This window comes from Pelodiscus sinensis, chromosome 1 (genome assembly GCF_049634645.1).
Source record: "Pelodiscus sinensis isolate JC-2024 chromosome 1, ASM4963464v1, whole genome shotgun sequence".
NCBI lineage: Eukaryota > Metazoa > Chordata > Testudines > Trionychidae > Pelodiscus > Pelodiscus sinensis.
The window spans coordinates 130,120,631-130,144,035 of NC_134711.1; the positions used below are offsets into that span (position 1 = coordinate 130,120,631).

The following is a 23,405-nucleotide window of genomic DNA, read 5'->3' on the forward strand; positions in this document are numbered from 1 at the left end:
AAACTACTACTTAAAGAAATCTTAACAGCCCTGGAATAAAAGAGGATGAAATGTTTCATTTCCTTCAGTACATAAGAATCTGAAAAAAAGGTGTTTAAGGATGGTTAGAAACTGGTTCTGGAGGTAGGTGCTTTATGCAGCTAGAGTTCTAGATGATGGATGTTTTCTTACAAAACCAATATATAACTTACATCTCATTAAATACCATCTTCTAACAAAATATTTAGGTTGGTTTTAGATGCAGACATAGAGGAGACAGAGTACTAATAATGAAAAATAGTTGTGTTTTTTTTTTTAAAGTAACCTGATGTATCTTCAACTAAATTCATATATCACATTTCAGGAATTTTCATAGGTCACAACATAGTATAAATCTGTACAGTGTGAAAATTGCAGAATCCAGAAAAGCACTTTCATAGTAGACATGAGCTCTTTTGCTGAAAGTTTAAATGTAGTGTATTTATATAGGTGGCAATAATCTCCTGCCCCTTCTCTTTCAAAATTGTGCCAAAGACCTCACATATATTTGTAAGCCTTCATTTTTTTTTTGCATTACTCTATGTACAATTCCTCCTGACATATTTTTGAAAACTTTTATTATTTTCACACTTGTTTACCTTTTGGCCTTTATATATTCCATTTTGATGCTCTATATCCTTTACCTAAAATCATTTTCTTATTATATAACTCATTTTTGTTTTATTTTTTAAAATGTTTTACTTTTTTTCTGTTTAAAGATTATTTTTTCCATTACTGCCAGGGCATAGAAACATGAAAAAATACTAAGTTAGAAATAGGTCAGGTGTATAACGATGTTAGTTGTAAAAACTGCTACCTTAAGAAAAGTTCAGTTGATTAAATGATCATGGTAAACAAGACACAATTGCAGCTAATTTGGTATCCCATCAAAATTCATGGACATCAGGATTTCAAGAATCTAGTGAAGAGCAAGGAGGAGGTATGCAGTGTGTGTGGAGGGTTAAGGAGATAAAGGGTTGAAAGACAGCTCTTCTCCTGTTCTAACTCTTAAAAGTTTTTCTAAAATTAGCTATTACATTGTATGTAACTAAATACTAAATGGCTTGCATTTTTGAATGTGAATAATTCTGATTTAGTTTATATATGACCAAAGCAATGCTGTAATAACTTTTAGTCCGTTTACTGTTACTGTTTTTTTTAATTGTAGCTAAGATTTATATAATATTTCCATTAGTAAATGTCTGCATGCTCAGAAAAATTATAAGTTTGAAGATTAAAATACAAAGTATTGTGTGACATTTAAAATCATATAATTTAGCTATTAAGATCTCTTTTTTTTTTTAGTTTTCTTGGCCTAAGATAAGTTATGTGTGCATGCTGAGTTCATTTAGAGAAAACTGACACTAAACAAAACTCAAACATACATTCTCTAAGTTAAAGGATATTGAGATAAATGAACTGCCGTTTCAAACAGACTTCCCTTGTATTTCAGTATTATAAATATACCTACAGTTAACAATGCATGGAGTGTAGATTTAAATTACAAATTTAAGTAACCTCAAGCATACTACATGACTTAGGGTGAGCAGCCTTCTTTTCCAGAATTAAATACCATAATGAGACGATTCTTAAAAACCTTGCAACTGTGCTCAAAATAGTAAGAAAGGGTTAAAATAATAATGGCATAAAGGAGGAAAGAATGGACATTTTTTCCGAGCCCCTTAAATTTAGCTAGTCTTACCATTAAAAATAACTTAGGCACAACTGAAGGAAATGGAAGAGCCCTTCTAATATATAAGATTAATAAGAAAGAATCTTCTCTTCATATTTTCATTAACTAAGAAAATAATTAATGTAAATGCTACACCTCAAGGGACACCCATTTTTGTGGGGTTAATATTGTAAAACATGTTGGTAGGAGAACTTTATAGTATTTTGTTGACTGTCCTTTATTTTGACAATTTCACAAATCTAGTTTACAGCATGGAGGTATGTGAAAAATCTATGATGCCTTGTACTGTGGTAATTGAGCATCACTTCAAATTATGAAGTATATTTTTGTTTTTACATAAGAATTGCGTCACTGGGTCAGATTAGTGTCCTGTTTCTGACAGGGTATGTCTACACAGCAAAGTTATTTCGGGATACCAGAGGTATCCTGAAATAGCTACCCCGTGTCTTTTGAACACATCCACTATTTTGAAATATAGCACATCGGCTATTTAGAAATATAGTGGATGCACTATTTCACCATCCCTGTAAACCTCATTGTATGAGGAGTATGGGATGGCTCGAAATAGCACTGCATTTTGAAATTTGGCACTGTGTAGACATCGCCAAATGACGAAATAAGCTATTTTGAAATAGATTTGAAATAAACAACCTAATTTGCGTAGCGCAAATTCATAGAATCATAGGACTGGAAGGGACCTCAAGAGGTCATCGAGTCCGGCCCCCCGCCCTCAAGGCAGGACCAAGCTCCACCTACACCATCCCTGACAGATGTCTATCTAACCTATTCTTAAATATCTCCAGAGAGGGAGATTCCACCACCTCCCTTGGCAATTTATTCCAATATTTGACCACCCTGACAGTTAGGAATTTTTTCCTAATGTCCAATCTAAACCTCCCCTGCTGCACTTTAAGCCCATTACTCCTTGTCCTGTCCTCAGAAACCAAGAGGAACAAATTTTCTCCTTCCTCCTTGTGACACCCTTTTAGATATTTGAAAACCGCTATCATGTCCCCCCTTAATCTTCTTTTTTCCAAACTAAACAAGCCCAGTTCATGATGCCTGGCTTCATAGGTCATGTTCTCTAGACCTTTAATCATTCTTGTCGCTCTTCTCTGCACCCTTTCCAATTTCTCCACATCTTTCTTGAAATGTGGCGCCCAGAACTGGACACAGTACTCCAGCTGAGGCCTAACTAGTGCAGAGTAGAGCGGCAGAATGACTTCACGAGTTTTGCTTACAACACACCTGTTGATACAACCTAGAATCATATTTGCTTTTTTTGCAACAGCATCACACTGTTGACTCATATTCAACTTGTGGTCCACTATGACCCCTAGATCCCTTTCTGCCATGCTCCTTCCTAGACAGTCGCTTCCCATCTTGTATGTATGGAACTGATTGTTCCTTCCTAAGTGGAGCACTTTGCATTTCTCTTTATTAAACCTCATCCTGTTTACCTCTGACCATTTTTCTAACTTGCTAAGGTCATTTTGAATTATGTCCCTATCCTCCAAAAAAGTTGCAACCCCACCCAGTTTGGTATCATCTGCAAACTTAATAAGCGTACTCTCTATCCCAATATCTACATCATTGATGAAGATATTGAACAGTACGGGTCCCAAAACAGACCCTTGAGGAACTCCACTTGTTATCCCTTTCCAGCAGGATTTAGAACCGTTAAAAACAACTCTCTGACTACGGTTATCCAGCCAATTATGCACCCACCTTATCGTGGCCCTATCTAAGTTATATTTGCCTAGTTTATCAATAAGAATATCATGCGAGACCGTATCAAATGCCTTACTAAAGTCTAGGTATATGACATCCACCGCTTCTCCCTTATCCACAAGGCTCGTTATCTTATCAAAGAAAGCTATCAGATTAGTTTGGCATGACTTGTTCTTCACAAACCCATGCTGGCTATTCCCTATCACTTTATTACCTTCCAAGTGTTTGCATATGATTTCCTTAATTACCTGCTCCATTATCTTCCCTGGGACAGACGTTAAACTGACCGGTCTATAGTTTCCTGGGTTGTTCTTATTCCCCTTTTTATAGATGGGCACAATATTTGCCCTTTTCCAGTCTTCTGGAATCTCCCCTGTCTGCCATGATTTTTCAAAGATCATAGCTAAAGGCTCAGATACCTCCTCTATTGCATGTCTTATTTCGAGTTTCGGGTGCTGTGTACCCACAGTGACCAGTATTATATTTTTATTATTCAGAAAATTAAATAAAATTTGTGCCTGTGAATTTTGCTATTTTTACAGAATCTGTTGTCTGATATCCTGTTTACCCACCAAAAAGTTAGAACATAGACAGTGACATGACAGTTCAATTTTCCTTATAGTTCCCTGGTATTCAGTCATTGTCCGTGGCTGAGACTGCCAACCAAGTTTCCTGTTATGAAGTTAATTTATGTGATATAGACTTCTGTCTACTTTGAGACCACTAAAAGCTGGATGGAAATGGTAATTTTGTGATGTCATTGACTGGGTAACATTTCAACCAGTAATTGACAGGGATGTTCTCTATCATTAATAGAAAAAATATTTAAATCTATTTCATCATCCTAAAATCCCATGAAGGGAGTGGCAATTGTGTAAGTGCATAGTGCACTTACAAAGTGTATTAATTGCATATCTTGCATTTGTAAGAGCATTAATTGGATATCTTGCAATTAATAAACCTATCCTTGTTAAAAAACACTTGGATTACATATCTTTATTTAATAAATACATACAAACTAAAAACCAAGAGGAAAGCTCTATAAAACTAGAGCAGGTATTTACCATCAGCCTGTAGTAATATTCTAACTGACCCCTAAATAGATATAAAAGTAAATGTGTTATTGTGCAAAGTTATGATTGCACAAAATCAAGCATATTCAAAACATAATTTCTCCTGTGAGTGACTGTGTACATACACATTTAACTGCAGGTGTGCCAGTATGCATTCAGTGCACTCAAGCCAGACACTTTTATTAGCAGTATCAGGGTATGTCTACACTACAGCACTAATTCGAACTAACTTAATTCGAATTAGTTAATTCGAACTAAGCTAATTTGAACTAGTGCATCTAGACCTAAAAACTAGTTCGAATTAGCAATTTGCTAATTCGAATTAGCATGTCCACATTGAGTGGGCCCTGAACCGAGGTTAAGGCTGGCCGGAAGCAGTGCCGGCAGGGCATCAGGTTAGGACTTAGAGCATGGAGCTGCTGTCTCAGGCTAGCCGAGGGCTGTGCTTAAAGGCACCCGACCCCCACTCCAGACAGACAGTTCTCAGGGGTTCCCTGCTTCCTTGTCTAACTAGATGAGGGACAGCAAAGCAGTCCTGGCTTGGAGTGCCCTGAATGCCCACACTCGGCACATCACAGCACTCGGCCATCAGCCCAGCTGCACTTGCCGCAGGCTGCCATCCGGGGGGTGTGTCAATCGGGATTGCAGGAGAGCTTCCACCCCGAGGAGCCCTCAGAGCCACCCCAGTCCTCCCCATTGGCGGCTCGTACCCCATTCCTCCCTCATCTCCTTCCACTTACCCCTCCTCCGTAGCCCTCCTTCCTGATGTACAAAATAAAGGACATGTGTGTTCAAAAATAGAAACTCTCTTTATTGAACAAAACTTGAGGAGACTGGGAAAAGGAGGTGGGAGAGGGGAAGAGAGAGGGTGGGAGAGGGGAGGAGGAAACCTGGGAGGAGAGAGCTGGAAGGGGGAAGCCAGGGGAAGAAGGAGGAGGGGAAGTATTAAACTATGGTACCCCATATCTTGAGTACTGTGTACAGATGTGGTCTCATCACCCCAGAAAAGATATTTTGGCCTTGGAAAAGGTTCAGAAAAGGGCAACTAAAATGATTAGGGGTTTGGAACAGGTCCCATATGAAGAGAGGCTAAAGAGACTGGGACTTTTCAGCTTAGAAAAAAGGAGACTGAGGGGGGATATGATAGAGATCTATAAAAGCATGAGTGGTGTGGAGAGGGTGCATAAAGAAATGTTCTTCATTAGTTCCCATAATATACGGACTAGAGGACACCAAATGAAATGAATGGGTAGCAGACTTCAAACTAATAAAAGAAAGTTCTTTTTCGCAAAGCAAATAGTCAACCTGTGGAACTCCTTGCTTCAGGAGGCTGTGAAGGTTAGAACTATAACAGAGTTTAAAGAGAAGTTAGATAAATTCATGGAGGTTGGGTCCATGGAGTGCTGTTAGCCAAGGGGTAGAAATGGTTTCCCTGGCCTCTGTTTGTTGAAGGCTGGGGATGGATGGCACGAGACAAATGGCTTGGTCATTTTCTTCGGTTCATCCCCTCCAGGATACCTAGTGTGGGCCGCTGTCGGCAGACAGGCTACTGGGCTAGATGGGCCTTTGGTCTGACCCAGTATGGCCGTTCTTATGTTTTTATGTTCTAAGCTCAGGGCTCAGGGTCGGTGGTCTCAGTGGACCACCTTGATTTTCATGCAGACCTGCTCCTGGGTGGCCAGGCTGGCAGCTATCCTACCCTAGACGGCCACTTTCCTGTGCCTAGTGCGGAGGTCGTGGATGAGTTCCACGATGTCTGCACTAGACCAGGCGGGCGCCCACCTCTTGCAGCCCCGGGCAGGCTTCTGGGAGCCGCCAGCCTGGTCCCAGGAAGAGGCGGAGGGCTGGGTGGCAGCAGGTGGCTGGCTCGTGCCGTGCCAGGTGCAGGGTCTGCTGGCTGGGTGATGGCAGGCTTGCAGCTGGCACGAGCACCATAGCCAGACTATGCCCTTTTAAGGGCTCTGGGGCCGGGAGGGGGGCAGACAAGTTTTCCAGGTGGTGCCCAGAGTGGCCATCAGGGCAAACTGGGTAGGGCTAGCCTCCCACTAGTTCGAATTAAGGGGCTACACAGCCTTTAATTCCAACTAGTTAATTTGAACTAGGCATTAGTCCTCGTAGAATGAGTTTTACCTAGTTCGAATTAAGCCCTCTGCTAGTTCGAATTAAGTTCGAACTAGCGGTTTGTATGTGTAGTGCCTATTAAAGTTAATTCGAACTAACGTGTTTTGTTACGTAAGTGTAATTCAGTTGAATTTTCCTGGGTTTCTCTGAAAATCAGGGACCTTCACAGTATTTTAACAGGGTTCAGCTTGCAGGGCAGCGATTCCACCAAGGCTACATCTAGACTACATCCCTTTTTCAGATCTTTCGAAAATAAAACACTTTTAGTACAGGATCTTTCGAAAAAGCGTTTTATTTTTGAAAGGTCCCCGTCTAGACTGCTGTTTTTTCGAAAAAGCCCCATTTAGAAAAAAAAGCGATAGTTGCCATTATGCAAATGAAGCACGGTATATTTAAATCCAGGCTTCATTTGCAATATCAACGTGCCTAATTTAGATCCCTTTACCGAAAAAGGGATGTAGTCTAGACACACCCCAAGTGATAAATATTTCATTTGTCAGTTTTATTTTGGAGATGAGCATTTGAGGGACAAATGCTCTATTTGCATATTTTCCCCTAAAGGACAAAGAAACCTAAAGTTACCTATTTCCATAACTGGTGTTCTTTGAGATGTGTTGCTCATGTCCATTCAACATCTTTCTATCCTTTCCCTCTGTTGGAGTTTTCCAACTAGAAGGAACTGAGGGTATGTCTACACTACAGCACTAATTCGAACTAACAATTCGAATTAGTTAATTTGAAATAAGATAATTCGAATTAGTACATCTAGACCTAAAAACTAATTCACTAGGCCGCTTTCCTGTGCCTAGTGCGGAGATTGAGGACATTGGAGGCCTCCCCCCAAGTCTCGATGAGGTCCACGATCTCCACACTAGACCAGGTGGGCACCTGCCTCTTGCGACCCCGGTCAGGCTCCTGAAAGCCGCCAGCCTGGTCCTGGGAAGAGGCGGAGGGCTGTATGGCAGCGGGTTGCTGGCTCATGCTGTGCCAGGTGCAGGGTTTACTGGCTGGGTGCTGGCAGGCTTGCAACTGGCACAAGCACTGTAGCCAGACCATGCCCCTTTAAGGGCTCAGGGGCCGGGAGTGGGGTGGAAGAGTTTCCCTGGTTTGGCCCAGAGTGGCCACCAGGGCAAGCTGGGAAGGGCTAGCCTCCAACTAGTTCGAATTAAGTTGCTACACAGCCCTTAATTCGAACTACTTAATTCGAACTAGGCGTTACTCCTCGTAGAATGAGGTTTACCTAGTTCGAATTAAGCGCTCCACTAGTTCGATTTAAATTTGAACTAGCGGTTTGTATGTGCAGTCCCTATTAAAGTTAATTCGAACTAACGTCTGTGAGAGTGGAGGGGGCTGGAGGTACCGTATATGGTGTGGCATGGCGTGCCACTCCGGGGGCACTTGAGCCAGTGCCCCTACAGATACTGCTAATGAAAAATCTTCCAACACTGGTGCATGTGGCGATATCACATAGTTATGTTGAATGGACATGAGGAACATGTCTCAAACACCAGTTACAGAAGCTGGTAACTGTCTTTAGCTTAAGCAAGCTGGGGTGTGAATCTACCCTGTGCTGTTAGCCAAGTGAAGTGTTTCTGGGTGCACTGAGGATATGTTGTATCACTTTGGTTGAGTGCTTTGAAATAATCTGGTTAAAGTGCATCAGCAGGGTGTACATGGACAGACCACAGCAGGCTGTATGATTCAGACCCCAGATTGCCACAGTCTGACCATGTAGACAAGCCCTTAGTTGTTTTTTTTTTCTCAAAAATTCACTTCTTTCCCATATCCTGTTTGTTTTGAAGAAGTTCTTAGGTACTTTCCAGAAAAAAAATAACGTGCCTTCCCTTCACCTACTAGGCATTGGCATTTATTTACTGTTAATTCATTCGAAGTATGAATCTTGAAAAATAACTTATAAGAGAAGCATAGATACATTTAAGAATTACTGTGTGGTAGAACATGTATTTTTGGTACTTTTTAAAGTAAATATTTACAAGGATATTAACTTTGTTATATTGTCATATGTTTATTATTCTCTTTCTTCTCTATTTTTTTTTTATTTGACATGGAATTGTGTATATATAACATGACATTTTTAAATATGAGTGAGTGATATGCTTAATTTAAAATACACTGAGAACTTGTTGCATTTTATTTCAACCATTGACTGGGCTCTGACATGTGAATTTTGTATTTTGAAAATTAGTCTGAGTTCTTTTGCCTTAACCTTTCACAATTAGAAGAGGATTACATTTTAAAACCGAGAAAAGTGCAATGTTTGTCAAAGCTGTGTAGCAGCACAGCTTCGCAACTGCATAATGAGCCGTACCCAGGGGCTCAGGTCTGCCGCGCATTGAGCTGCCTGCCTGTGGGAGGTACACTTCTCTCTCAACCACAGAAGGACAGAACAGTGAGTTGTGTGGCATCCCTGAGCAGGGCTCATTAAGCAGCTATGAGGCTACATAGATTAGAGGGAAGCTGGATGTTTATTGATAATACATTTTAAACAATGGTACCAAATTTATTTATTTTTTCACTAATTCAACAAGATAAAACAATCTTAGTTTACATAGAGCTACATGTACTGGTGCAAAGTCTTGTTCCTAGCTCCTTGAAAATTGGTATGGGCATTTTGACTCATCTTTAATAAAATACGATAAACAGTGTCTTAGAAATGTTGCATTTAATGACGTTATTTCTCTCTATAAATTTGTCATTTTTATCTAAGATACTCTGGTCTAAATAAAAACAAAATCTGATGAGATTGATACAATATTAGATATTTAGATATCGCTGCTATAGATTTCTTCTCTGAGCATTGCTGCCTGCTCCAGATGCTTAAACAGGTGTCTGTTTACAGACAGAGAAGAAACTAAAGATTGCTAGCTCTTCTGGTCTTCACTTAATTGAGATAAAAGAGAACAACTGAAACAAGGTAGGGTGAAAGCCCTGACTCCACTGAAATTGGGGACTTTTTCAGTTACCTTCAGTTGGTACAGAATTTCATTCCTAAACTATTAGAAACAACTCCTTTTGTCATTCTTATATATGACTCCTATTTCATCTTTCCTACAGATTGACTTCATAATTTAAAAAACCCCACAAAATTCAACATTATCACACTAGGTTAGTCTCCCAGAGTCACATTTAAGCACCTAAATAAAAAGATTATTTTTTCCTTAGGACTTTTGAAAACCAAATAATGTTTATTTAACATAAATAAGGATTTAAGAGCTTAATTTTAGGCACCTTATTTTGTCTTGTGTATGTTGTTTTTTACAGAGACAGAAAGACTTATTCTCTCAGATCTAAATGTCAGACATCAATTTATTATCAAGTGATGAAATTACAGCCACCTGACCAGTTGATTGTGGTTAAAAAAAAAAAAAAAAAGAACCAAACCACAGACTGCTCCCCACCAAAACAGATGAAAAATTGGATAATTTAATCTACTATTTTGGCCATTAATAGTGAAAAGTAAATAGTCGACTCCCAGTCACTAGGGTCATAGTTCAATGGATGTGATACTCCCATGAAGTAGTTGGAATGTTTTATTCTTGTCTGGCCTGATTAACTGTTAAGAGAAACATATTAGCAATTTAGGGCAGGGCAGGAAATATATGCTTGTACCAAAAATCTGATTAATAAAGTATATGAAATATTATACTAAGCAGAATATCAGTGGTTTTAAATTTAAGTCACAGCTTTACTGAATTGCTAAAGTTTTAGTGTTTGAAAAATATCTGATCTCTAAGAACAGGAATTTGTGTTACGGTTTTCTGTGTTCTCTGAGTTTTAATCATAATAAAATGTCATTTAGGTCACATTATTTTTTCTATTTTGCTGTTATTTTTGCATGCATTTCTAAGATTTCTTTAACAAAAGGATGTTGGTGCATGTTACATAAATTAGCAGTACGTCAGCCATTCACTTCTCCTTACACAAACTCAGTGCTGATGGTAAGTTCATCAAATGTCCATTCCACCTTAGGTGTGTGTGCTCACCACTCACACCAGTGCTAGATGTGTTACATTGAGCAGTATCCATTGGGGAGGAGCTCTGGTGCCTTCTGAAATGGTGCCCACATAGCACGGTATAGGGAGCACCGCCAGGCAAATACTTTTTCAGAATTACATAGATGGAAGACTTTTAAAGAAGGAAGATAGTCTTGTGATTTAAGTTGTTTGTCTGCAACTCAAGAGACATGAATTCTGTTTCCAGGTCTGCCACAGGCCTCTTTTTGGCTTTGGTTAGTTAAGTCTCTGTACCTCAGTTTCCTCAATGTAAAAAGGGGATAATATGGTCTTACAAATTCAATAGGCAGTATTGTACTGCTAGCAAAATATAAAGTAATAATAATATTAAATATGTCCTTAGAGTGCTGTGGTGAAGGATAACTCATCTCCTGACTTTCTGTACTAATCTGTGCTTTTTCTTCAGTGGACGTTCTCTAGATTCCCTGCACTGTACTGTATGTGGGAATAGAATTCATCCATAATCTTTTTGCATGTAATATTTTAAGGGATTAATGTTCACACATTAGAGAGCCATATAATATATTACAAATGCTGAAGGGATCGAATTACATTGGCTGTGGGAATTATAACCTTACATTTCCTTACTTTTGGGCATGTAAAATCTCTACCATAACATTGCATTAACATAGTTTTTCACATTTAATCAATCATAATCTATCCCAGAAGACTGGTACATTCACATTTGCACAGCACCAACAGAAACTGGAAGTGTTCTCACCAGTATATTAAGAAATTGTTCATGAAAGTCAATTCACTACCTTACTAACTTAATTACTTGAAATTGTTAAGTCTGGTATTGTAGTACGCAGTCTGAATACAAATGGTTATTTTGTCTTACATTAATAACCAAAAAAAATCATTATTATTAGAAGAATTAATGAAGTGTACTTCTGGGACCAGGTGTAGTGTGAACCTTGTAAAGTTTGTAATTAAGATACATTTATTTATTTTTGCAGCCTTCTAGAGAAATATCTTTTTCACTTTAGTTTACATGTTCTTTGGTGCCTGTTTGACTAAAATTATGGTAACTTGAAAGTGAAAAATGCTACACACCTGCCTCAACTGGGAGGAGAACTTTGTGGGCCAGCAGGGAAGGAGGGAGACACTTGCTAAGGAGGACACTAAGTAGCTTCTCCTTGCTCGTAGAGATTCTGGCAACCATTGAGCAGTTGTGAGGATGGGGTTCTGATTAGCTTACTTTCCCTGATGCTAGGGATTTAACTTGGAGTACAGGTGATGATGAGCATGTTTTGGTTCCTTTCCTGCAGCACAGAATGTTTGGTTTTGATGCAACCTATTCCTCCGAAAACACTGATGTACCCTTGTTCTTATTATAATAGAATACACGTTCTGTGATAAAAATAGTTGCTACACAGTAGCATGCTCCAGTGGGTATGTTCATTAGTCATGATGGGAATAATTAACATGAATTCAGTGGGGTTATTCTTGCTTTACCCCTGTGAGAATAAGAGGGGAGTCAAGTCCATGTGTTGTTGACATTTAAGTACTACAGGCCTCTCTGGTCCGGTACCCTCGGGACCTGACCATCCCCGAATGAGGGAATTTGCCAGACCAAAGGAGGTCTCTTGCTTCCAACTCCCCAGACCACCTTCCCTCCCCACTGTTGGCCCCAGCTGCTCCTCTCCCTGCTGCGCTGCCGTGGTGCTGCAGCCCTGGCAGCCTGGCCTGCCCCAACCCCAGCCTCTCAATCAGGGTTGCTGCATCTGCAACGTCTCTGGCTCTGGCCCCGTTATTGGGGCTGCTGCGTCTGGCTCTCAAGGTTCTCTTCATCTTTCCTCAGCTTTTTCTCTTTAAAATCATGCAAAGAATTGTCTCCGGCACATCACTGCTTCCAATTCAAATCTTACACTTTTCTCCATTGGTTCTCCTGGCTCCTTGTGAATAGTTCCTGGATGCTACTCTTCTGGGTTTAACACTTTAGTTACTGAATGCTGGGACATCTAGAAAAGGTTAGTACCCCGCCCATCCATCATAGTGATAATGACAACTCCATCCTGGCCCTGCCAATTCTCATATGCATCACTTGTGGAAATGTCAGTGGTAGCCCCAATTATGTTTGTCACCTCCATGGAAGCCTGAGTCACCATGAACCTACCACATTTGATGAAGTGAGCTCCAGCCTACAAAAGCTTATGTCCAAATAAATTTGTTAGTCTTTATTTTTACTGAAAAAGACTAACATGAAACTTTGAAACTTGTACCCAATCTCTTCGCTGCTCTTCTGGGACTTAATAAGTCAGTACCATGAGTTGTTGCACCTCAAAACGTGGAAGCTCCATGGCTGAACCTGATGGAACTTACCTGCTCATTCCAGGTTAGGCAAGTCCTCTTTGGCAATAGGAAACCCTCCACTAGGGCTACCTGCCTTGCCAAGTGGAAGGGAGTTTGTCTGGATGACACAGCATCATTCATCCGTTATGCTTGCTGTTATACCATTTATTGTAGATTACCTTTTACATCTCAAAAATCATGATTAGTCCATGTGAAAACTAAGGGTTTCCATAGTCACCATTTCAGTTTTTCATCCAGATGCAGAGGGATTGTCAGTCTTTGCCAACCTCATCATCAGTTGTTTTCTGAAAGGTCCTGATAGGCTATTTCCACGTGCCAGGTAGCTGATCCCACTTTGGGACCTTAACTTGGTCCTTTCAAACTGATTGGTCTGCTTTTAATCACTGGCAAGGTGACTTTTCTGGTAATGATAACCTAAACCAGGAGGAACAAAAGACAGAACTATGTAGCACTTTAAAGAGTAACAAGATGGTTTATTAGGTGATGAGCTTTCGTCACCTAATAAACCATCTTGTTAGTCTTTAAAGTGCTACATAGTTCTGTCTTTTGTTTCAGCTAGGCCACACTAACACAGCTGCATCTCTATCACTATTCTAAACCAGGAGGGTGTTTGCGCTCCAGGTCTTAACATCAGAGCCACCCTAAGTTGTGTTCTGTAAGGACAAGTTTTAGCTCAGGCCTCATATGGCTTTCCTTTCCAACGTTGTTTCTCATTTAGACATGAATCTGGACATCTTCCTCCAAGTGCACTCGAGAGACAGAGAGCAGAGGCTTCACTCATTGGATGTCTGCAGAGCACTAGTTTTTTATATTGACAGAACAGAGCCATTCCAAAGTCCATATAAGTATGTGTAGCCATAGCAGACAGAATGAAAGGTCCTCCTGTCTTTTCTCAGTGGATTTTGTCATGCAAATGCCAGTGCCAATGCTATAACTTTCCAGGAGTTGCTTCCCCACCAATTACGGCCCCTCCCATTATTGTGCACTCCACAAGGGCATAGGCCTCTTTAGTGTTGTTCCTGTCACAGATTCTTGTCCAGGAAATTTGCAGGGCAGTGACATAGTCTTCCATACACACTTTCATAGTGAAATATGCAGTTACCCAGCATGCCAGAGTTGATGTGGTCTTTGGTGGAGAGGTGTTTCAATAACTCCAACACGAACTACTGAACTTGGGTTTGCAAGTCTCCTGATTGAAATTGACATGAAGAAGTACTCAAAGAAAGAATGCTTATCTTTTCATTACTGTTCTTCATGTTGTCGTGTTCATGTCCATTTCAATACCTTTCCCTCTATCCCTCTGTTGGAGTAGCCGGCAAGAAGGAACTGAAGGAGTCGGATCAGCAGTGCTCTATATTGGACGCCATGAAGGCTCAATTCTGGAGGGCACTCTGGATGATCTTACAGATAGTATTATGAACTTTCATGGGCTGTTTTGTTAGTCTATAAAGTGCCAGACCATTTGTTTTTTTTTAAGTTTATCCTGTACAGACTAACTCGGCTACCCCCTGAAACTTACGGATAGTGTTAGGGGAAAATGTTTCCAGTTGTACATGTTACATGCACACATCTGTTTGTAATGGACATGAACAACACATCTCAAAGAACAGTAGTTATGAGAAGATGAGTAACCATTTTTTACTCATCAGTTCCTTTCATTAAGAAAAGCATCTATAGTGATCTGATATGTCTTTTTTATTTTTCAAATACTTTTTAAGAGTACTCATCTGCTTAATCTGGCATTTTCATATTACTAAATATAATCTGGTCTGAGTTTAATAATCCTATATACATCAGTTACTAGTTTATACTTATCAGAGGGATAGCTGTGTTAGTGTGAATCTGCATAAACAAGTAAGGCTAAATCTACGCTACAGTGAAAATCAGCATTCTGAGACTGTTGCACCGGCAGTTGATTTAGCCGATCTAGAGAAGACCCACCATATCAGCTGCAGCTCACTCTGTAGTTGACTCTTGTACTCTACCCCTAACAAAAAGAATACTTTTGTCCTGTCAACTCCCTGTGGTAACTCAATCCATGATACTGTTACGGGAGCCTGGACTGCCCTGCCTCAACAATAATGTCTGCCTTGACCACAGTGCAGATCCCTAAAATGCAAAACCCTGGGCTCTTTCAAGTCTGGTGCACGTAGCACGCAGGCAAGGTCGAGGGAGAAGCTTTGAAAGGCAGGAATGTTTTGCATAACAATGCAGATTAAGAAGCACAGCGAGAAAACGTCAGGAACACACGACAAGAAACCTTGCACTGGTATTTCTGTTTCTGATAAGTCCTGTGGCACCTTATAGACTAACAGATGTCCCATGCATCTGACAAAGTGGGTCTTTGCCCATGAAAGCTTATGCTCCAATAAATCTTTTAGTCTATAAGGTGCCACGGGACATCTCTTAGTTTATATTTGGTATATATTGCTTAGATATAGATATGAACAAGTTATTATACTGAAACTTGAAAGATTCACTGTGAAGAGAAGCTTCTGGAGGGGCCCTGGTGTTGATCCTCGTGTTCTGCAATTTTGGATGCTTCTGTTCTAGCCCAAAGGAGACATAAACTATGATCAAATCCTGTTCTCACAGTCAATCTAACATTTTTGATCCCATCAGTCTTGGTATTGCTCACTTACATTTGAGTTGTATTTGAGATTATATTGGAAACAATATTTTCCTGTCATGACCCTTTAATTGTTTTCATTTTAAACCTTTTTTTTTAGTTTATAACTTTTTCCCTCTGCCAGAATTGTTACTGAAAATGATCTTTACCCGCAATCCCCTTTTTCATATCTATGATCAAAGATAAAGCGGTATGGAATGCTTGTCTTCTATACTTTCCCATGTTCACTTCTTACAGCTAACTTAATTTGCTAATGACTTGTGAAGTTGTGGATATTAACTCTGTACCATATTTTTCCCATGCAGTCGATTCTGTTCTTTTATACTAAAAAAAAAATTGTTTGTTCTCAGCGTATCAAGTGTGGGTTTTTTACAGTGTCTTAGTTAGCATGTGGTGTCATTGGTATGTGTCACATGATGTGAACTGACTTATTTAACCAGATGTTCTAGTCCCAATGCAATGTTATCTAAGCATAGTAGTGTATTTGCATATTAAATTTCTCTAATCCTCCAATTAAATCTTCTTCTGCTTTGAATCTGATATTCAGTACTGCTGCTAAAATTCTAATGATGGTTACCTTCAAGTAGCCAAATATTTTTGCTGAATGTAGTTGAGGAGGTACACCAGTGTGAAAAACTATGATTCAAACGCATTGCTACAGCTCTAGATATTTTTCAGTAAACAGTTAAAATTTTTAAATTTAAATATTTCTTTCACTTGTAATCTGTTATCACTTGGTTACACAAACTGTGTGTATTAAATTGAATTTTTATTTCCACACTTACTACAACTCTTTAACTTGAAAAACATTTTGTTGAGTAGTTCATTGTTCTGCTGTGGAAAGGATGATGTGTGTTGTTTGGGCATTCATACTGTATTGTCTGATGAAATAAACATTTATTAAGCAAAAGCATGTTTCATAATTAAAAAAACACATAAAATACATCCAATCTTGGGGTCTACGACCCAGGTTTTTAAAGGTATTTAGATGATTATATGAAATTAATGGGATTTATTGCCTAGGCTTATTAGGAAAATCTCACTAGACACCTATCTGTATCTTTAACTATTTAAATTTTTTTGAAAACTTAAGTGTAGGTGGTAAAACAACTTCTATAATTATACTCCACTCCAGATAAGAAATAACAGATTATGAGTAGTTTGTACATCAAAAATCTTTTAACTAAATATCCTCACTCATCACCTTTCTAAAGATCACAACTCCATCAAAATTTACTAAGAGATAATAGTGTCAAGAAGGTGATACTGAAAGTAGACCCTTTCTATTATGCTACATATAGTACTAAGCAGGAGGTCATGGTTCCTTTGATTCCCGCCTGTTGGAACGCTATGTGCTAATGTAGCTGGTGTGAAGGGCCTTTTTACTTCTAGTTACATCAAGCAGGACCTGTGGGTCGATTCTGCTCATTCCCTCCCTTCTTACTAAGCCCATTTTATAGCAAAGTGAGACTTGGTTATCCTAATAATAATTACCAATTGATTATGTCTTGTGTAAGATACCTACAATGCCCCTATTGGGTACATCCTGCTACTCAGGATGTTGCAAAAGCTGTATGCATAATTAACAGTTTTATGACAGCATCTGTAATTTTTGCTTATCAGAAACAGAAATATCAGTGCAAGGTTTCTTGTCGTGTGTTCCTGACGTTGTCTCGCTGTGCTTCTTAATCTGCATTGTTATGCAAAACATTCCTGCCTTTCAAAGCTTCTCCCTCGACCTTGCCTGCGTGCTACGTGCACCAGACTTGAAAGAGCCCAGGGTTTTGCGTTTTAGGGATCTGCACTGTGGTCAAGGCAGACATTATTGTTGAGGCAGGGCAGTCCAGGGTCCCGTAACAGTATCATGGATTGAGTTACCACAGGGAGTTGACAGGACAAAAGTACTCTTTTTGTTAGGGGTAGAGTACAAGAGTCAACTACAGAGTGAGCTGCAGCTGATATGGTGGGTCTTCTCTAGATCAGCTAAATCAACTGCTGGTGTATCAATCTCAGAATGTTGATTTTCAGTGTAATGAGATGTAGTCTTATTTGTTTGATGGATAGAAGTTCCAAAGGACAGTTGTACAGGGCTGACAATAGAGGGCTGTTAAACTTTAATGTCCACCTATTCAAATTTAGCATTGTTAAATAAAGAGATGGGTGTCACCCAGAGCACACCAGATATTAAATTTTGACTTCTAGGGGAAGGAAACTAGGCAATAGATCCTCTGGTCATGGACCATCCTCATATTTTGAGGCTGAATAGAGTTAGTTAACAGAGAAGACTATAGGGTTATAAACTGGGAAGAATCTGGTCTATTTGTTGTCTGTCTTCTGTTAATTTTGTCAGCTGAAGATAACTGAGAACTGCAGTAGAACTGCATGTGTGAACTTGGGGACCTTTGTGTTGCTCAACACAGCTTGACACTCTTTACTCCACAACTCTGCCCAACTTCAAAGGCTTAAAACCCTAATGGAGCCCATCTGGATCTGTGACAACAGCACATTGTAATAGCTTTCCAACCTCCTTATTGGGTGCAGATGAAAACAAATATTGATTCCCCAATTACTATCTTGAAAAGCAACAAAAAAATCTAAGAAGGTACCCAAATTTCAGACTCAGGTAACAGAAAACTGACAGATGCTTTAGATAAATGGAATGATGTAATGCTCACTGTGTCTTCTAGTACTTCCTACAATTCATGAACGTATATTTTTGTTAAAATTGTTCATCTGTAAAGGGAGTGCAGAAGATGCAATATTTCTATGTAAGTAAAGTATTGTATGTTCTCTACATTTTAATTACTGATTAATTCAGATTGGCTTGGAGAAGAACACTGTATGCTGAAAACTTGAAAATAAGAAAGATAACAATAAACAGCTGTACACCAAGTTGGGGTTAGGTGTGTAGTGGGTGTTCAACATGGTTTACAGATTTAATTATTGATATGCTATTGGTATGATATTATCGATCTTTTGTTGTTGTTTTTCAAGGTAGTAACTGAGATCAACATTTTTTTTTCATCTGCACCTGCTAAGGTGCTGTTGTCACAGATCTAGGAGTTAGTAGTAATTAGCATGCCATTTTACTTCTGAGGTTATGGATTATTGTAATTTGTGAAAATCTGCCATTAATGAGAAATGATGCAAAGGAACCTAGAGAATTCAGAATCATGAACAGAAAATTACAAAAGACTCAATATGGACAAGCTATTGCAATACATGTGATATGTATTATTCTGAAATGTACTGAAAAGAAGAAAATTAGTAAGCAGTAATAATAAGAGTACTGGGGTGATAATGAACAGTAAATTAAGAGATAAATTCACTAGACATTGACAGTTAAAATGTATTTTTCAGCTGTAGAATAGTTCTTTGTGACTGCCTGCCTAGATGGGCCACGCTGAGAGTGCCTTACTCAGGACAGGTTTCATGAAAAAGGGCAAACAAACTCTGAAACTATTGGTTTACACTATCTTTAGATACACCAAGCCAGTAAGAAAACAGTTGCAGTAGTACCCCACTCTTTAACAAGAAGCCAAACACAATCCCCTTCAGGTATCCCATGAAGTAAGGGATCAATGAGGAGCAGAAGAAGGTTGTGATGGTGCCCTTCGAGAACTGGACCCCAGCCTTCCACAGGGCCCATGCTCGGAAGTCTAAGAAGTACATTCTGCTGACTGACACCCTGAGGGCCCTGAGCTATGAGGTCTAGCTTCGTGCCCTATTAGTGGAAGTTCTGTGTGTGGGGAACCCCTACAAAGAGCCAGTGCTAAGAGCATGCAGTGTTTCAGTGCTATACCTGGTTCATGAGACAGCTGATGGTGGTATAGAGACATCTATATGGAGTATGTCATGGGCTACCAACAGTACCAGGATGAATGACTTGAGACTGCCAACAAGGGACATGGCCAGGGAAACCACTCACTTCTTTCTCTAACAGACAATATATCTTCCCACAAGAGACACACGAGACTGCCGACATAGGACATGGACAAGTGATTGAGACCGTTGATGAGAGATGTGGCCAGGGAAACAACCCACTTCCTTCCTTCTGTAGCAGACCATATATTCTTTCTCAAGAGACACATGAGAACGACACTGAGAGAGATGGTCAGGAAAACAAACCGCTTCCTTCCCCGACTGACTATGTATCTTCCCACAGGATACACATGAGACCACTGATAAAGTACATGGATAAATGAATGAGACAACCAACAAGAGACATGATCAGGGAAATAATCACCCACTTCCTTCCCTGATTAATTTTGTATCTCTTCACTGAAATCCCCACAAGATGCTGACAAACCAAGGGACGTACTCCACTGAGGGAGGCACTCCAGCCATATGCCTACATGTTTAACTGCCACAGATTGTGACTTTATACACTTTATGTTGGCGTCCCGAGGACATTTATTTATTGCTGCTTCAAAAAATTCACCCACCTTAATTCAGGACAACACTGGTTATGCATGATATGTGTCTTGTTAAGCACATAAACCGATGCTTGTATTTCCTCATAACCCAGGCTTGACCCCAGATGTATAATGCCTTCCTTTTTAACTTATCTTGTAAACTTTATTTGAAACAATCACTTGAATAAAATCTGTTCCTATTCATTCAGGTTTATTGCATTTATTCACATAAGGTAATTAGCCAGTAGTTGATTATAGCAAGATAGTTAAGCTGAAAACAATGTAGATAATATTATTAGCTTCTTGTAGTGTTTCACAACTTGGATTTTAAATTTAACTGGATAAAATTGCATACGAAGATCTGTGTAAACAGAAACAAATACACTTAGCAGCTATCCTTTGGTTCTTATTAATATAAATAAATGAGTTGGGGATTGATAGTTTTAATTACATTTCTTTGATACCCATAAAGTAGATTGTCTTGATTACAAATTGTAATGCTTCCTGTTGTTATGGGGTTATAGACTGATTGGTTGGTCTGCCAGCATCACATTCTTTTACATGATTATAACACAAAGCCCATGTGGGGTATTGTATTAGGTTCTGGGCAACATTTAAGTAGAAAGATACTGATAAAGTGGAATGAGTTAAAATTTAGGTAATTAAAGTGATGATGGGGCTTGAGAGGTTGATTCGAGGACAGTCATAATGTTTTGATCCAGAGAAATACAAACCATCTAAACTCTTTTTAAGGCTAAAGAGAATAAAAATGTAAAGTGTCTTACTCAAGAAAGTGCAAAGGCATTATGGTAATATATATATAACAAGAAATAAAAAAAGACAGTGAATGTTCAGATTTTTTAAAGGGGATAAATATAAAGAAAGGAGAAGTAATAGGAAGAGATTTAGAAATGGAAAACTGGAGCTGAATATTAGGAATTACTTTTTTGCACTGAATTGAGCAGGGCAAGAAGATAGTATCTAAAGAGAAGGGATGAAAACTTAGTTTCTTGCAACTTTTAAATGTAGCTTGCAGAAAATGCGAAAAACAATCCTGTATTAAGAAAGAGATGTACAGTTACTTGGTTGTTGTATCTCAATTTATATGATTCTTTAAAGTGTGTGTAGTTATTGTGTAACATTTGTTACATTGTTTTTTACAGGAGAAACACAAGCTTGAGTTAGAAGACATGAGGAAAGCTGGACATGAAGCTCTGACTATTATTGTGGAAGAATTTAAGGTAAATTGCCCCAGCAGGACAGTTAATTGGATATTGTTTTAATTTCATATTTATGTTAGGATAATTAGGACTTCACCCAGTAGTTGGTATGAAGGTTACACAACTCTTCCCTGAAGACCTTATTTCACTGGCTTATAACTTTGCCAAACTTTGACCATTTGGTTGAAATTTTCCATGTCTTTCTCAGGCTGATTTAAAAAAAAATCAACCAAAACAGTTCAAGCAAATTCTGACTATGAGGCTAAAGAAGAATATATTATGTCACCTATTAAAAAGATTTGGCAACTATTTTAAACAGCTCTATTATAAGTTGATACCTACGGTTTGGAGTTAGACACTTGAAACTTTAACAGGTTAACTGATTAATTGGGATTTTACATCTCTAATTTTAGTGACATGATCATTTGGGGAAGAGTGTTGGGCTGGAGATTACTTCTATGTTGTTGCTGTCTGATTGTTCCTGCTGTTTTGCTTGTAGAGATGCTGCCAGGTTGACTTAGGACAGGGTTCTGAGGAGAGTGCTGCTGGTTGCCTGTGTAATTCAGATAGACTTGTATTTTTCTTTTTCCAAAATCTCACTAAAGAAGAAAGTTCATGTCTCTTGCAGGGTTTGCTAAATTTACATATCAGCCTCTGTCTTTCATTGTCTAAACATCTTTATGGAATTGGCTTGGTAATATTTCCATCCAATCACTATACAGTCTCCTAACATATATGCACTAGGATGCAGTATTTCCTCTAATTTTCCCCACCCTTTTGTGGAATGAATTTTATGTGAACTAACATGGAAGTGATGTGCAACAATGTGCTGACAATGACTCTCATTTTTGTGCACATAACAAAATTAATATGGCGGAAGAGGTGTCAGGTGGTTCTGAGCATAGAAGGGGACTGAGTCTTGGGGTAGAGGGTTGGGGTATAGCTTTGTCTGGGGGTACAGGCTTTGGGTTGGATCTGGGTATGAGGAACTTGGGTGGAAGAAAAGGTTAGGGTTCAAAGGCTCTGTCTGAGGGTGTGGACTCTGGAGTGGGACTGTAGATAAGGGGCTCAGGGCTAGGACAGAGTTGGGGTGCAATGGTTCTGGGGTTGTGGGCACTGGGGTGTGGCTAGTGCAGAGGTTGGGGTGCCGGTGTGTATGGGGGCTCCCTGGCCAGGCTGCTTTGTTCACAACAGGAGTGTGGTTGGGCTCTGGGCTGCCTGGACCATGGTCTGGGATACCTCAGCCATGGCAGGTGGGGATCCAGGGTGCTCTGGCTGTAGCAGGTGAGGGTCCAAGCTGCTCCAACTGCCCAGGGGCTCTAGCTATGGCAGGTGGGCCATAGCAGAGGGAGCTGGAGCTGGGTCAAATTTGCTTTCAGGCCTGGGGGAGAGGTGCCTGGTTTAGGCTGTTGCTTTGCCAGTCACCAGCTAGAGAATAGGTCCCAACAGAGCTTTAGCTAGACAGATGTGCAACTTACTGGGATTTTGGAATTCATTGGTCTAATTACTTTTGTCTTTATGGCAGGAAATTCTCAGCACATCCTTAACATTAATTTGATCTGTTTCTTTTATTTAGTCCATTTTCTGAAATATGTCTTTAGTTATACCACATTTTAATAAGAATTGAAAACTTTGCAGGGAAAATAACAATTTGGACTCATTCAAAACAAAATTTTATCACCAAATTAGTCTTTTTTTAAAATATAAATAATTCTGTGAGAATTTGTAAACCCTAATAGTTATCAAATAAGTGCATTTGGTATGATGTCTGTTTGCTCTTGGAAAGGAAGATGGTGTCTGTATCTGCACAAGTTTTTCATGAAGCTAATAGATTTCCACTTCATACAGCTAAATTCAGTGCTTTGCTGAATTTAGCTATATGTAGTGGAAATCTATCACTTAATGAAAAACAAAACAAAACCTCATGCAGATACATCATCATCTTTTCCAAGTTATCAGATAAGGTTTTGTCCAAGTTTTGTTTTTCAGTTTGCTTAAGGAGTTGCTTAAGCATTACGGGATAACTAACTTGCATTTAATATAAATATGTCTATATTCTAATTGCCAATGTAAGAAGCCATAAGTCATCAGTTCTAGCATCTATGCTATGTTTGTATATGAAACATACTCATTTAACAATCATATCAAGCAGTTA

The 23,405-nt window shown here is 39.2% G+C and overlaps 1 protein-coding gene across 12 annotated transcripts in view; it reads left to right on the forward strand.

Annotated features, from left to right (window-relative positions):
- Nucleotides 1-23,405, forward strand: part of CCDC91 (coiled-coil domain containing 91) — a 519,220-nt gene that overhangs the window by 110,507 nt on the left and 385,308 nt on the right. For all 12 annotated transcript variants that reach the window (XM_075901356.1, XM_075901340.1, XM_075901312.1 and 9 more), the window contains one exon: nucleotides 21,194-21,271. In XM_075901356.1, the coding sequence (XP_075757471.1) occupies nucleotides 21,194-21,271 (78 nt within the window). The remainder of the gene's footprint in view (nucleotides 1-21,193; nucleotides 21,272-23,405) is intronic.